At 38.5% G+C, this 16,586-nt stretch overlaps 3 protein-coding genes across 5 annotated transcripts; 1 reads left to right on the top strand and 2 right to left on the bottom strand.

Annotated features, from left to right (window-relative positions):
• The first annotated feature begins 137 nt into the window (after positions 1-137).
• On the top strand, positions 138-7,677 carry LOC105430208 (cationic amino acid transporter 4). Of its 3 annotated transcripts, none has more exons than XM_011643649.2 (9): positions 138-272; positions 1,654-1,806; positions 2,771-3,019; positions 3,206-3,538; positions 3,779-4,025; positions 4,373-4,760; positions 5,008-5,230; positions 5,309-5,470; positions 5,588-7,677. In XM_011643649.2, the coding sequence occupies exons 2-9, from the start codon at positions 1,665-1,667 to the stop codon at positions 5,770-5,772; spliced, it is 1,929 nt and encodes a 642-aa protein (XP_011641951.2). In that variant the 5' UTR covers positions 138-272; positions 1,654-1,664; the 3' UTR covers positions 5,773-7,677. The 3 variants fall into 3 exon arrangements, with proteins under 3 accessions (XP_011641951.2, XP_011641949.2, XP_088933187.1); XM_011643647.3 differs by lacking the exon at positions 138-272 and adding an exon at positions 1,076-1,236; XM_089077061.1 differs by lacking the exon at positions 138-272 and adding an exon at positions 1,102-1,236 and having other exon boundaries at positions 1,682-1,806.
• Positions 7,678-8,548: 871 nt separating this feature from the next.
• Positions 8,549-11,948, bottom strand: LOC105430211 (acetyl-coenzyme A transporter 1). Its single transcript, XM_011643651.3, has 8 exons — positions 11,164-11,948; positions 10,299-10,588; positions 10,057-10,211; positions 9,801-9,988; positions 9,541-9,725; positions 9,345-9,462; positions 9,039-9,254; positions 8,549-8,955 (listed from the first exon to the last, which is right to left on the bottom strand). The coding sequence occupies exons 1-8, from the start codon at positions 11,380-11,382 to the stop codon at positions 8,776-8,778; spliced, it is 1,551 nt and encodes a 516-aa protein (XP_011641953.2). The 5' UTR covers positions 11,383-11,948; the 3' UTR covers positions 8,549-8,775.
• A 126-nt stretch (positions 11,949-12,074) lies between these two features.
• On the bottom strand, positions 12,075-14,223 carry LOC105430213 (uncharacterized). Its single transcript, XM_089077064.1, has 7 exons — positions 13,932-14,223; positions 13,669-13,794; positions 13,496-13,606; positions 12,973-13,231; positions 12,688-12,879; positions 12,461-12,609; positions 12,075-12,381 (listed from the first exon to the last, which is right to left on the bottom strand). Exons 1-7 carry the CDS (start codon positions 14,183-14,185, stop codon positions 12,249-12,251), a joined length of 1,224 nt encoding a protein of 407 aa, XP_088933190.1. The 5' UTR covers positions 14,186-14,223; the 3' UTR covers positions 12,075-12,248.
• Between the last annotated feature and the right edge of the window lie 2,363 nt (positions 14,224-16,586).

Below are 16,586 nucleotides of genomic sequence, written 5' to 3'. Positions count from 1 at the left end.
CACACACACACACATACGCACGAGACGCTGGTCAGTTATCGGTCAGTATCGGTCCCCTTTATCGGCGCCAAGGGAGACAGGGGAGGGGGACAGGGAGGGGGAAATTCTTCCGTCGTCTCGTTCTTGATTTTCTGGTCTTTGGACCTTCGGGGACTCCCTTCCAGAAAACTGTCACGCGTTTCTCGCTGGAGAGATTTACGATCGCGGTATTTGCCGGAATAGTAAACAAGGCGCCAAAGGAACAACCGCGTCAATATCGGAGCAAGTGATAGGTGTGTGAGAGCGCGATACTCGCGGGGCGTGCGCGTCGTGTCAAAACATATATTCGCGAATATCACACGACTGTATTAATCGTAAGGACCATAGTTTCTTTTTTTTTCATATTACAATACAGACGATAAAAAGATAAGATTTATAAAATTTATCGAATTTTTTTTTTGAAACTGTAATGCTCGGCCTCTTGGTTTTTCCTGCCCTGCATCCCCAGTTCCTGCCTCCTACTTTTGCCGATTTTCGAACACATCCACATTTTTAAAAACAGCAGGAGAGTAAAAGTGATAAAAGTAAAAGTTATGATACGTCTTACTTCTAGCAAAGGTAGGCTTACGTTTATAAAAATTAAAAGAATAAGATTAAGTGATCCTGCTTGACCAAGAAATGTTCATATATTATCTGTATTTTCTTGTATTCTAAATTTTTAATTTTAAATAACCCATATGAAATTCTAAAAATTTTTAATATCGTATTTCGTGTTATCTCTTTACTTTCTATTTATATTTCTCTGTTACGTTATCAATTTCCGAGATTTTAATTTCAGATCGAAACGTGGTAAAAAATGATATAAAAGATACGGGTTAAAAATGTGAGATAAATGTTTAAAAAAAAACCAATCAAGAAACAAATATATCCAGAAATAAAAATCCTTCAATTATCAAAAATGAAAATAAAAAAAAAAAAAAAGATTTGGGAAAGATTCTCCATTTACTTCCGGCCCCTCATTTAATTCTCTTATTCTATTTTTAGCTATATTAATATTAGCTGCAATATTGCTTTTTAATATCTGGGACCGATTTCTGATTGGTCGTCCATTGCGCATTCGCGGCGCAACATTACATCCCTTATCCTTTTATATCGCGAGCCATACACCCCCTCGGCATCTATCGCGGGTGCACGGGTTCATCACGGGTAGAGCACGCAGTCGACGATTTCGTCCTCGAATGTCCGTGTAATTACAACGTAAGTACGCACGACCACGCCGCGAATACGTTCCGCTACGTCTCGACGTGTCCTTGGGGATACTCCAGGATCGTTTTTTTTTATCGATCGTCCGACGCGAAAGTGCGTGTGCGTGCGCGTGATGTTCGACGAGCGCCGCGGCTACCTGTCACCCGCCGTGACATATTGTGTCGGCACACCATATGACAAATTTTTGCATTATCGATTTTCATTTATTTTTACTTAACATTTGCTTCACGCGAGATTTATCGTGCGTCTTATCCAGCTCTTGGATTCTCTCGATTCGAATGAAAGTATATACTCGTGACGACTTAAAGAGCGTCAGTTGGACGATCGTCTCCTCCTTCGGCCGGGCAGGAGGATTTTCTCGTGGTTTAAGAAGATATCGATGAGCCGAGAATTGCAATTCCGTTTCAGAATCCGTCGTTATGCCGTCGGTTCGCAGGATGATCCTCGGCCACGTTATATCCGGCTTGTACAGCAAGATGAACCGTCGGAAGAAGCTGGAGGGTGACATGCTGGAGACTCCGATGAAGAGATGTCTCTCCACCTTCGACATCACGTTGCTCGGTGAATATACTTTTCCGATTATTACGGCGACTCGAACAAATCAAGGGGAATGGAATCATAAAAGAAGAAAATAAATATTTCGACGCATTTTACTGCGGTGTGATTGTTTTTTTATGTACGATGCGCGTGAGCGATAATGCAACTTGCACGTTACACGCGCGCATTATCGCGACGTTGATAAGCGTAATAATCCGGAATAATAATAGCCTTGAGTGAGATATGCTGTGTTAGTCAATGGATTATCAATAAGAAATAACAGTAGAGTCGGGCATTACGTCTTAGATCGAAATTAATGTAATGCGATAATTAATATCCAGACAACACGCATAAAAAACGTCTCGAAGATATCTTTAATAGAAGAAGTACCAAGTAGTTATATATTTATATATATTTATATTATATGACATATATATATATTTTTTTTGGGCCATTTTTTTTAAATTAATATTTTTGTCCATCAGAATCAGGATTTTCAAATTTTCTGACTTTGATATTCCATATTCGGGATAAAAAATAATTAACAAGTTGAGATTCATTCAAATCGCGTTCTTAATTTTAAGAGAATTATTTTTAATGAGAAAAAAATATATTATTTTACAAATTTTAGAAAGTCAGGATGGACCGCTCGATACTCGTAGGATCGATCGATAGATTGATGTTAATTTCGACTTAATTTATTTTTTATCTTTTTCTTTTTTTTTTAATTGTACAAATTAGAAAAAGATAAAAAAAAGCAAATTAAATCGGGACATATAATGTTCTCTGGAATGTAAATATTAAGGCTTAAGGAGTTCGGGGAGCGCGCTATTACAACTGTCGCATTCATCATTCTATCCTTAATTTACATATAATGAGCAATAAAAAATGAAATGATGTGATAGCGCTAATAGCGCTAATAGCGCGCTCCCCGAATCCCCGGTCTAAGCAATCACAATCTTATATAAATCGCGAATCGGATTTTCAGGCGTGGGTCATATGGTCGGCGCCGGGATTTACGTGCTGACGGGAACGGTCGCGCGTGACATCGCTGGACCTGGGGTAATCTTCAGCTTCCTCGTGGCCGGTTTTGCCTCCATTTTAGCGGCGCTTTGTTACGCCGAGCTCGCCGCCCGCGTACCAAAGGCGGGCAGCGCGTACGTCTACACTTACGTCTGCGTCGGCGAATTCTGGGCCTTCATCGTAGGATGGAACCTCATCCTGGAGCACATGATAGGTACGGATTTCTGTAGAAAAAAATCCCTCAAGAAGAAACCGGCGAGAATGAGGAAATGAGAAAGTCCAACTAGGATTGATGTCAACGGGTCAAATATTTAATTAGCAATAAGGAGATCGAAGAGGAGAGATCAAAGATAAGCTCGGATTAAAGATAAGTTTATCAACTTTTTCTCGTGTTAATTAGGCGCGGCATCCGTGGCGAGGGCTTGGAGTGGATATGTAGATTCCTTGGTAGGTGGTGCGATCAGCAACTATACTCGCGATATGATAAGCGGATGGATCATAGGAGAGCCGCTGTGCACCATCCCGGATGTCCTGGCTAGCGGATTATGCCTGGCTTACGCGATGCTTTTGGGATTAGGAGTGAAGACCTCGGCGACGGTCAACTCGTTGCTGACCCTCATTAATCTCGCGGTGATGGGACTGGTCGTCGTTCTGGGTATTTACTACGCGGACATTGAGAACTGGAGCAGCCAGTGTGGCTTTTTGCCTTACGGTTTCGGCGGTATAATCACGGGTGAGTCTCATCGTCTCGTTTAAGCAAACGCGGAAACGATCCCTGAAGTAGCCTCGCGATCACTCTAACGAAGAGATATTAGATTTATTTTCCGTTCCTGCACTGAAAACTTTCCATCTCGTTTTCAAAAATTTCAAATATATATCTAATTTCATTTAAAATGTACGCTGTTTGCGCTAGCTAAAAATTCAGCTGCAAAAAAACAAGCCAATTGAAACCTCTTTGACGTATTGATCTCAGGCGCGGCGACGTGTTTCTATGCCTACGTCGGCTTCGATTCGATCGCGACTTCTGGGGAGGAGGCTCGCGATCCAGGACGCAGCATCCCGCTGGCGACGTTACTCTCGATGGCGATAGTAATTATCGGATACATGTTGGTCAGTGGCGCCCTGACGTTGGTCGTGCCGTATTGGGCGATCAATCCCACCGCCGCACTTCCGGAAGCCTTTTCGTCCAAGGGCATCCCGTGGGCGAAATATGTAATAAGGTGGACGAACACATTTCCTACGCTTCTTTCAAAGAATTTATAATAGTTTATAATAAACTTATAGCACAGACTGTCTTCCACTGGAATCCCTTTATGATATCAATAAAAATGAAAGCGCTATAGATATCGCGTTTTTTCTTTTTCATTTCATTTTTATCTCATAAATCGGTATCGAGAGAAATCGAATTAAAAAAGAATGTAACACGTTAGCTTCAAAAATTATTATTAATCTCGCCGCTGACAATACTTTTGTTAAAAAAAAAAAAAAAAGAAGAAAAGATGTCGTATCACAGTAAATGATAATTGAATTAATTTCACGGCGTATTAATTGAAGATGGATTTTGTAGCGTGGGCGCCCTTTGCGGCATGACGACTACCCTTTTCGGATCTCTGTTCTCCCTCCCGAGGACGATGTACTCCATGGCGAATGACGGTCTGTTGTTCGGCTTCCTCGGCCGTATTAGCGAGCGTACGCAAGTGCCGGTGTGCAATCTCATCATAAGTGGACTGCTCAGTGCCTTAATCGCTCTAGTGTTCGATCTCCAACACCTGGTGGAGTTCATGTCGATCGGGACTCTGCTCGCGTACACCATCGTCGCGGTCAGCGTTATCCTGCTGAGGTATTTACCCGAGCAACAGCCAGCCGATCGGTCCAACGTCGGTACGCCGAGCAGTTGTTCCTCGCCACCTACGGAAGAAGCGGATTCCAGCAGCATCGCGTCCATCAAATCGGAAGTAAGTGCACCACTTCCTTTATTAAAATACCTGATATTACGTCCAAATTTCATTAATTTTGGAGAGAATATTGTCATTGTTCTGCTCGTTTATTACCTGCTCATTTTGTAATAAAAAATTACAACTTGGAAATATTTTGTTCTTGTAAAACATCAATCTCGAAGAAATATTCTGTAAATGTTACATCAGGCGATTTCCAACTCTTGTAAATTATCGATTGATGATTAATTATTAAAATGAATTGCAGCTGTTGTGCGAGGGACCTGGCAGATTCAAGTCACGATACGCCTGGTTGGAAGAGTGGCTAGAGGACTGCGATACACGAAATGTCATAATTGCTTGTCTACTTATCTACACGACGACCTGCGCTTTCCTCAGTACTTTTATGATAATAGTGTTCGAATCGTCAGTCCCGTTCACGAAGAGCGATTATCTCCTTGCGGCGAGTTATCTTCCGGTACTCATCGCGAGTAAGTTTAATCTTTAATTTTTTTTTCATTTTCGGAAGGAATATTGCTCTTAACTGTATTTGTTTGTTTATTCGGTAGGTATTTTCGTGATTAGCGCTCACAGGCAAAATCCACCCAACGGGAAGTTTCGAGTACCGCTGGTGCCGCTGATACCGGCATTAAGTATTCTCTTCAATGTGAGTCTGATAATGCACTTATCACCAATGACGTGGCTACGATTTGTCGTTTGGATGATAGTCGGTAAGTTGATTATTATGACATCTAATAAATGCGAATTCCAAATGCAGAATTGTACACTATAGCGAACTGTACACTATTCTCTATTCGATTTCTAATCCGATCTCTCCTCTTTCTCAGGAATGATGATTTACTTTCTGTACGGCATTCATTATAGCAAAGAAGCCACCACTATTCCAAACTCATATTCCGTTTTAATGGCCACGTCCGAAGCTGAAAAAGGTACGAAATGGGGATCTACGTTGCGAGTTAGTCCGAAAAATGACAAAACACCTATTTTAAGCGAAAGAGATCTCGTTGACTAGAAACAAAATATATATTTTTATCAATTGTTTTCATTATCCAACTTGCCAGTGGAGCCGCGGAAATAAATTAAATTTTAATAACTGAAATAACATTTATATAAGCTATTAACAACGAAAGATCATACGTAACGTAAGACTGCATGCAACGCATAAAAAATACAGGACAATGTGCGTTTAATATTTAACAATTTTTTATTAATTCTAATGTTAATGCATGATCAATGCTCTCGGCTATTCAAATGCCGCAATGTGTTAATATTTTATACATAAAATCTATATTCTGCGTGTATTTTATTTATATTAATTTTCTGCCACATTTCCTATTTCGGCGGCTCCACGTTATACACACGTTGCTTGACATCCAAAGTTTGAACGTGAATTATATTTTGTAAATACCGATCTTAGAACATTTTAGCTCGTGCATCTCTTAGAATTTCCTTGAGAAAGTTTTGTCTGGTACAAACAACTATTTTTGGTACTTAGCTTTATCTTGTCTACAATTTCTATAATTTTAAAGATCGTGCTTTTATTTCTTATCACGATCAATAAAACATTATCGTTCTTCCTTTTTTACGTGACTATTATTGTCACATTATTACGTCATATTAAAACATTGTGTTTAGCGTTGTTAATATGTATTTAACGAACTCGGAAAGAAATGTAACTTATTTTATTCATTGTATATTTTATTACGCACAAATTAATCACGAGATTCATCATTTCTCTCATTTTACGTAGTTTCATTTTAGGCTAGACATTGATCAAGGATACGATAGCAATGAAAAATATTCTGTCATGGTAAAATGACCAACTAACGTCATTGATCATATTAAAATTTGTTAATAATTTATATTCCAACATAAATTTGTATTCGTTCAGTTGAATCTAAAATTATGTCACGGAAATGGATAGATTTATCGCAAAAATAGTGAAAGATTCAGAATCTCACAATAAACTTACTCACATTACTGTAAGCATTTAAATCAAGATAATCTATAAATAAAAGTGTGTATTATCTGTTTTTGATTCACCAATCGATTTACAATAGAATTAACAGTAAAGTCGTGAAGATAAAATTAGAGCGCCACACTCTTCGCGAAAAAAAAATTTATTCTGATACCGAGAATATTATATCTATATATAATATATACGATTTGCGTGAGATAATGTGTATTATCGTTTACAATCTATAATTTACGTGTATTATGTACATACGTACTGTGCGTGACAAATATAATCGCATGGTGTTACGTGGAAAGTATTCATACAATAATATATCAATGTGTCAACGATAGATATCGTTAAGACGCTACAAAAGGCATGCTTAAACGACGTATAGTTTAGTATGCGAGTTAAATTTATTTATTAAGAGTCATTTATATCCTTTTAATGTAAAAACAAATGACAAATATAGATTAATAATGCAATTCTCCAAAGCAACATATAGATGTTATATTCCGCTATGATCGTTATTAGTATCGTGGTTCAGAGACATGTCTTGCATGGGAATCATCTCAAGAGATTAAAAATGTCCATATATTTATTTACAAAAGTATTTTCTAAAGAGTGATTTCCGCTCTTATCATCAATTACTGAAAATCGATTCTTGCATCTAGATATAAAGAAATTATGTATCAAAATTATGAACTCATTATAATGCAACAATACAAATACATGCAGTACACTCGTGCGATTAATTCTCAGTACAATAGTTCTCGTGTAATACATTAATTGTCACAATGGATCCAAGGACACGATATTCCACAGAAAGTTGTGACTATACTTAATTACTGGTATTCATACCTGATAATTCATTTTCATGGCTGTGACTGTGCGTTTATCTCTATATTGTCGTCAGAAAGATATATAACAAAGTTGAAATAAAAACACGTACGTCAGCTCCAACGTTTTTATATGAAAAACTTTTATTAACATCCTGCATTAAATATTCACATCACTTTACGCATACGTAAAATACTTTCAGATATATTTACAATAGAAACTGCGCCGGACGTGTCATATTTTCGTCTGTTTTACAAAACTTCTATGAAATATCTGTAAGTATAATTCCGTGCAAAATATTATTATTTGAAACAATATACTACTCGCAGAGAGATAACAAATCGCAAATTTATGCGCGCATATATAAATTTTATACAAATGATATATAATAACTCTGTAAAAAAATAATATATTCCGCATATCTCGTAATGCGTCATTTCGGAAAACATTCAACTCGATTGATTTGATACAAATAAATATGCATCATATAATAAATATATGTATACATAAGGAATAAAAAATACGTATGTCACGATACGTATTTTCTTATATGTAATAAATAACATTTCTCTAATGTTTAATATATACTTATATATATTTTTTAAATATTTAAGTATCACTAAATCATACCGCATAATTTGAATTGAGGAAATAAAGATGACAACCATTAGAGATCCTTTTATCGTATATAATCGTATATTATCGCACGGAATATTATTCATTTATAAATTATAGCACTATATTGTTTTCCTTTTGTTGTGGGGCCTGTACTATATATATTTTATAATGGATAGCACATTGCTTCTCGAGGCGAATGGATCGTTATCGATTCACCTCGCGCGCATTCTCGCGAAACTGGAACACTTGGTAAACGTACAGGAAATGATGCATGCACATGCCCCACATATGGGCAAATATATATAGTGTGTCCATATAATTCCTGCAGGAATATTGGTCATATGACTGTTAAATAGATTGGATTAAATCTTATCAATTTATAGCAACAAAATTATTGATTTACTTCAATATAGACAGTCATGACAGCCAGCTACTGAGCATCAATGATTAATTGTTATAGGCAAATGATAAATTACCTTGATAATTGGATTTGATCTAAAGGAATTACAATAGATACACTATATATATTGACGCACTGAAGAAAATTTCCTAATAATTTTACAGGTACCAGTGTTAACGGATTTATAACGCTGTGTTGATATGTTACCTGTTGTTACGGGTAAGTATGATTTTCCAAGCAGACATCGGTTTCGCCTGTAATATATTAATTTTTCTACGGCCCCACCTAAGCCAGGAGAAACCTATGATTAAGCAGAGGATGCTCTCTATGTAATAACCGTCAAACTGCATAATGCAAACACCATTCTTGGTATTCGCACAGAGCTAAAAACACAATAAATATATCTTACATCGATAATCTCTTTATATGACATAATAAAATTTAGCCGACCTGCATTGGAACCAACCTCTCTTTCTGTGATTGTGCTGCAATCGTTTGTATAATCAGTACTGCATTGCCGAAACGTTAGAGGATCGACAAACCAAAGCGCGGCCGTGGCGGGCCAGTTTCCACCGAGATTGCATAAAGTATTTAACAATGTCATGTAAGTGCCACCGACTGCCGGATCGCTCACTTTCGCGAAGAAAGCCATCGACGCGACGAACATACTACTCGCAGAAATCTAAAATATATAAATGAAATGCTACAGTCATTCAGTTTAAATTAGACATTTGTGAAGAAATTTATATTTCATTTAGCATTTAGCATTTACCTGATGTATAAAATAGAGACCTATCAATACTACAAAATAATAAGCTGGAACATATCCATTGATTACAATGAACGGTGTAACCCACACCAAAAATGCTGCTATTAAGCCGAAAGCTAATCTGTATTACACAACAATTCATAAGTATTGATAAAAATTTTTATAATTCATCATTCATAAATCATATATCATTAATTACCTATAAGGCATAGCTTTCATATAAACATCCATAGGCCTGGGTCCAGCGGTATACTTCGAGATTATTAATGGTAAAATTATTTGTAATGGTATCATGGGTACAGCCATAAAAGCAAATTTTTCTTTGGGAAAACCGCCTTCTATCAGCTTCAAACTGGTTACAGCGTCGCACGCTGAGAATCCAATCTATAAAATGGAATAGCCAAGTGAATATGACATCTACGTTGTACAAATTATAATTATAAATTAGTAATATTTGACCTTTGCAGTCAAGAGAAATATAATTGTAGTTTTTATAGCTGGTAATTTAACAATATCCCACAACAATTTGTATGCATGTTTAATGTCCATATTTAGTTCCTCGCTTTTTGAAATTCTGTCCTCGTGTTTAAATATCGCGATAAATGTTGTCGTAACAACGAACGTCCAGCCCCAGAAATATAAAAATCCTATAAATAAAACTCGTTACGTTTCGACGAAATATCTATGAACGACAATCTTGTTGGGCTCTTCTTACCAGGCAGAGTTAGTATGCCTTCTTTAGAAGGAGTTGATCTTAAATAGCTATTGCAAAATTCAGCGGACTCTAGTGAAATAAACAGGACGTAACCAATGAAGTAGCCCGCCGTTTGGCCGACACTGTTACAGGTAGATGCATATCCAACATTGCACCTTGATGAACAAATCATAATTAAGCATTGGAAATATCACTGATGGACACACACACACATATCACATTTAGATAACTCGCAAGAGTACCTTTTGAGCATCGTTAGCGCCCATCCGTCTACTACGATATCCTGAGTCGCGGCAAGTACGTTCAAGGAAAAAAATAATACAGTCAACATTTCGATATTGGGTTTTTCATGTTCCTTGCCGAGCCAGTGGTCCACATAATTCGATAAAAGGAGCATAAACATGCCCATCAAGTATTGGGTAGGTATCAACCAAGTTTTTCTCCTTCCGAACTTTTGGGAAAAAATAGAATCTACCATAGGCGCCCAAAAGAGCTTCAACGAAAACGGCCATTGCACGAAGCTAAATTCTGCCTGTGTTAACAAGAATATAAAAGATTTGTCATTTCCTGAATATTTAATTAATCTATTATATCATCTCTACATCATGTCTACAATTATTTCATATTAATCATAGAATACATTGTTAATGCTATTTGATTAGTTCTAGATGTTAAAGTATAAGTGTAAAAAAATTGCATCTTATCAACTACTTTTGTAAAATATAAAAAAATTTTATCTTTTAGGTACATACATATTTATTAACATATTTATTGCCAAATTATTTAATAGGGAGAACAATGACAAACGAAATTAAAATCAAGTCATTTTAATTTTAATTTTTTAACTCAACATTACTTGTAAAATTAAAATTAGATTAACTTCACACATACATACACACAGTTAAATTAAAAATTAAATTTAAAAAATAAGAAAAATAAAATTTTATATTAACTATATAAAATGTCGTAATCTTTTAAAATTATTTATTTTAAACGATAAAACAATGACAAAACGAAACAAAAAATTTTAACTTGGAAATATGTTAAAAAGTCAAAGTTATAATTTTTTAAAAAGTAACTAATTTTTCATTTTGATTCCATGTATACCTGTTGCCGATAAGAAACCCCTCTATTTTGTAATAACATGGGGATCGATCCACACAATCCCAACGGGATACCCTGTAACAGGTACAGAAATAACAGAATTGCTATGTTCCTCTCGTCGCCCCGCAGATCGGACGGCTCCTGAACGTTGCCCGACTCAACGGTGCCATCCTCCGTCACCCGATCTTCCTTTTCCTGTTTCCTCCTCATATTGACATCCATACGAATCGAATCAGCAACTCGCACCGAGCACTCTGCGTTCGCGCCACGTTCACACACACACACACACACACACACACACCGCACAATGAGATTCTTCAAGGTTATCGCCGGATCGTTAAGGGCGCCGTAGTTAGGTTAGAATTCCCCGCTCGTCACCGCATATCGTGGACGAGGCGGCGGAGACGCGTGATCTCGGGGGACAATGACGCGTCGATTTGGCGATCCAATTCGCTCGGGCGACGACGTCGTATGAAGCGAGTCACAGGGCTGACCGACGTCGGGTTGTCGCTGACGACGCGATCATCGCGGACACATAACCTTTTGCGCCGAACGAATAAAACGCCAGACGCTGACAATTCGCGACGTTAAACACGGTTCTCTTCTTCACCTCTCACGTCGCACAACCATGGAAACATAACCGGGGGAACACAAGTCAACAAGATCGGCGATGATTCGGAGCAGTCGTAGAATCTGCATACCAAATATCCCAAACACTGTCGCGTTGCCACGTTGGCCTCTTATTAGGACACGTCAGTTGTACTTTGTTTTTCTTTCCTTCCGTCAACGTCACGTGCGTGCGACCGCAGACGGAGGTATGTCAGATGAGAAGACCGAGGCGCCATCTCGCGCACGTTTCATAGGACGGAGAAGGTTTGGAGGGAAATTCAAAGAAAGCTTTCACCCGGGGGAAGTGCGACACTACAATCGTACGAAGAAATTTTATTTTTTATCTTATATATGTGTGTGTGTGTGTGTGTGTGTGTGTGTGTGTGTGTGTGTGTGTGTGTGTGTGTGTGTGTGTATGCATATTCTTATTGGACGGGTGGATGAGTGAGGACAATCGTGTGATTATAGAAAAGTCTTAATCAACCTTTTCTCACATAATTACAAGTAAATATATCGCAATTTTCATTTTCCGACGCTACGCCAACCGCCAGCTTGATCAAATTCTTCACGTCTGCGCTCACAGAATTGGTGTTAAGTACGTTGTTTCGTATTCTGCAAGAATGCAAGTTAGTCAGTCAGTCGATCGATACAGCGTCGCGAAGTGCCCGGATATCGAGGAGAGACTACGTACAGATTGGTAAGATGATATTTCCGATTTGTACTCAGGATCTCGACGTCCTTCCCGAGGTCGGACAGGTAATCCTTTTGGATCTCGCAGGTCAATCTGGCGACGCATCTCGGAGAAACGATCAATCTGTCGCTCGAGCCATCTTTTCGTATCTGCTCGTAAAAGAAGGCAATCGTTCGATAAAAGTTTCTGCGCGAAGAGATCGATTATACAGAAATTTTCTTTTGTACCTTAGCTAAATTTTCCCTCAACATGTACAGGATGTAGTCCATTCGGAACTCTGTTTGTTCCTCCTCCGAGAAAGTCTCCGACCTTTTCTTCCTTCCACTCACGATGCCGATTGGCAGGAGTACCGGGTTTGAAGCTAACGCCGCTGCCGCTCCGATCAACGCGACACCCGCTAGAGCTTTTAACGCTATGGCCTTAAAGAATAAATATAATTTTTTATCTACCTCCTTGCCACCAAGGCCAAGGTATTTTTGTGAAAAATATCCGTCCCCTTAAATATAAATTACCTTTTGTGCCTGGAGATTTCCCGGTTGCTGCGACACGCCTCCATCCGGATAAGCCGGCTCGCCAGGACTGAATTCGTCGCCGTCGGCCAATGTTCCCGAAACCCCATAGCTGCCGGACGAACCTCCATGTCCAGTCGGCCTGCCATAGCCTCCGTAGCCACTAGCACCATAACCATATCCTCCACCGTTCCCCAAGCCATATCCCACAGCGCTGGGTCTGTTAGCAGTTTCACTTGCGTACACTGGACGCGGTTGATACCTTTTATTTTCATCATGTACAAAGTAAAATTGTAATGTTTAACACATCGGAATATTACGTGTCCTTCTTTTCTCGTGGATTAAAAAACTCTGCAAAATTTTGAGAATCTTTTTTCACAATCTTTTTTAATTCCACATAAAAAACTTTTCTCTCTCTCTCTCTCTCTTTCTTTCTTTCCCTCTTTCTAGCTCTCCTGGATTAATACAGATAGGCCGATGGAGATTAGCGGAAAATTTATGATCGTAGGAAGTTGGGTAAATTTACCTGTCTCCCAACTGACTTCCTGCATAGACTTCGCTTCCGCTTCCTCCGCCGGGTCTACCGCCACTTCCGATGGAAGAACCTGGGAGTCGACCTTGGGTTTGCCATCCGTATCTGAAAGGGAACTTGGCGTCCTAAAACATTTTCGTTATGTAAAACAAAGCTTTTATTGTTACCTGTCAATAGGGTGTCGTTCGCTGTATTGGGAGGGATACCGTCCGCTTTCCAAAGGAATTTTATTGTAATCATAATCCGGTCGTGCTAGTCCGTTCGAACCATATTTAGAGCCGCAGCAACTAGAACTTGCAAATAAAAAATACCCCCATAATTCAAATAGTCGACGAAATATGGATCCTTGATATCGGTCCTTCTGCCACATCTGTTTTAGATTTAAAATTTACATTTACGAACTTTACGAACGAGTTGAAATAATATTGACTTATCTCTTTCGACACTCGAATCGCGATGTAGGACGGTTCTCGGTTTCTTATCCGATTTCTTCGTTTCCTCCTCATCGATGCTATCGAGAACCAGCTCCTCAGACGAGTTTTTAGCGCGGATGATGTTTGCCAAGAGCCGATCTTCCGAATTGGAAAGTCTCTTCGGATGTTCGGTCGACGTCGCGTATTCACTTTTCTCCACCAGCGCGCAACAGACACCGAAGACAACGGAAATAATTAGAACGCGCATCATCGTCGCAACTTTAGTGTGACTTATTCCATGCACTTGATACTCGAACGGGATCGAATATCGAGCAATTCCAGCACGAAGTACTGCACGAGTAATTCCAGTATTGCAAGAAGTTCGACAAGCGATCGCTCTAACGTAGAGGTAAAACAAAAGTAACTCTCTAATTTCCCAAGTTTCACCTATTTATATAGCGGTCATGCATGGGATATTGTCGCATATTCACCCTTCAGGGACGAACTTGAAACTTTCTTGCAATAAAATTTGCAAAGAGCACAGAAATTAGGAAGCAGAATTACTCTTATCTGTATTTTATGTTTTTTTTTTTTCTACAAATGCAAATTAAACAATGATTTTTTTATTGTAAAACTTTGTTGAAACAATTGAAAATATCTTTACAGACATTTTTTATGCAATGCCTTGTATATGCTTGTTGTTTATCTCGTATTTAAATTCTTTAGTTTAAACAATTAAATTCTACAAATGGCTACTATTTAAAAATCTAAAAGAACAAACATTCGGCGGTACATGTAATAATAAAACGATCACTGCAGTGAACAAGCTTTGAAAAAACGCTTTAATATTAAAAGATATTTTTATAATTGTAACGAGTTATAGATGCTTAGCAATTAGAGGCATAAAATAAAGGTATAATAATAAGACATTTATACTTTAATTGATGATAATTTCTTCTCTAAAAGAAATATTCCATAAACAAGTGTGAACCATGTAATTTTCAGGAATAGAATATATTAGACTAGCTGCGTCCCTGAAGCAACAAAGTGTGACCAAACGTCAAGCAGAAGAGTGCTAGCGAAAATAAAAGTGTCGCGAGTGAGTCAACAATCGTCACGCCAGCACATTAATTAAGATTTCTCATCGTCATTGTTCTTCATTTGTTTGCGAAATTTGGCGAGTTCCGCCATGAGGCGGGATTACGCCAATAAGTCCCGTCGACTTCACACTATTAATCCCTTATGTTACATTTTGATCCCCTAGGAAACTCATGTAATCCAGCCAACTTTCCCTACGATAATTAATACCCAATTAATTCTATTCTTCGCGGAAGACGAATAAAGCTTGAATAATTTTTCTGTCATTTTTTTTTTTCACTTTCCCTTCACGTTCGCTACGGTTCTCGTCCTTTCCGCATCACGAAAGTCTGTTTCTCTTTGTCAGTGCAAATCCAAATGTAATTTTAATTTTTTTAAATCCCTAACGTATATTTTAAGCGAGAGAGAATTGAAGCAATTTGTGCAAAAAGAAGCTGTGATTCATGAAAAACAAACTAGAACATATAAATCAATAATGAAATAATAGCTACAGACTTTTTTTGAAATATTTTGCTGAATTGACGATTGACAATTTCCTACTATTTTGTTCCTTTAACGGATTGCATTGTTACGAAATGTGAACAGGACAATTTGTTCCGCTGGGATATCCGCCAGTGTGACCGACGACCGAAATTATGCGAATATGCTGTATCTATGTTGCTTCAATCCTTATTATATATCATGCTAGAAAGTTTATAACAGAGAAAAAGCCTCGAGAATATCAAAATGTCAAAGATGTCCTTATAAAATAACGATAATAGTCGCTACCCAAACTGTCGCTTCCCAATTTATTTTTCGGCATTTGTCATTATTGATATGACAAATCGCTAAGTTGTTTCCTGCTAATCAGTTACCTTTTGATCGCTAAAAAAAATCCTAATCCATAATCCTGATAAAATTGATAAAAAAAACTCTAATTGTAAAATTATAATAATATATATATATATATATAAAACATTATATATATAATAATATATATAATAAGTAATCCTGCGTGGAATGAAAAGAGGCGTTTCCCCGACCCTCCGTACGCGACCCCTCGAGCATAAGCGAAAAGCGTATATCGGCGATTGCGTCGAGTGCTCGCATTCGATCAACCGCAGGAAGCGGAACGAGACGCGGGCATTAATTTAAGCAAAGCCGACCCCCGCGAGGGCCGGCAGGCTACAATGAAAGAGAGAACCTGATTCCATTCGACGGTGCTGGGGACGGGACATTAGGGGTCTAATTTAAAGAAAAGAGGGGGGTGACCACCTCTCCTCTCTCTCTCTCTTTCTCTCTCTCTCTCTCTCTCTCTCTCTCTCTTTCTCTCGCTAGGACTGTGGAAGCATTCTGGACTAGAAACGGGACGAAACGCAGAAAAAGAGAGAGAAGATGGAGCCGGGGTGGTCCGGAGAGGATACGGGCGATCGCGAAACAGAGCGAGAGCAGAGTAATCAATACGCATTCACACGCGGTGTCTCGCGTTCCCCGTTTCCATGGGAACTGACGCCCACGCATGCGTCGGTCCAGCGATGCTGCTGTATCAACGAGATCGTTTGGAGGTCCGAATCAGTCTCGCGCCGACCGTGTGC

This window comes from Pogonomyrmex barbatus, unplaced genomic scaffold (genome assembly GCF_055798465.1).
Source record: "Pogonomyrmex barbatus isolate J1 unplaced genomic scaffold, ASM5579846v1 scaffold2, whole genome shotgun sequence".
In the NCBI taxonomy this organism is placed as follows: domain Eukaryota; kingdom Metazoa; phylum Arthropoda; class Insecta; order Hymenoptera; family Formicidae; genus Pogonomyrmex; species Pogonomyrmex barbatus.
Note: the sequence above shows the minus strand (reverse complement) of the source record. Positions and strands in the feature narration are given on the sequence as shown.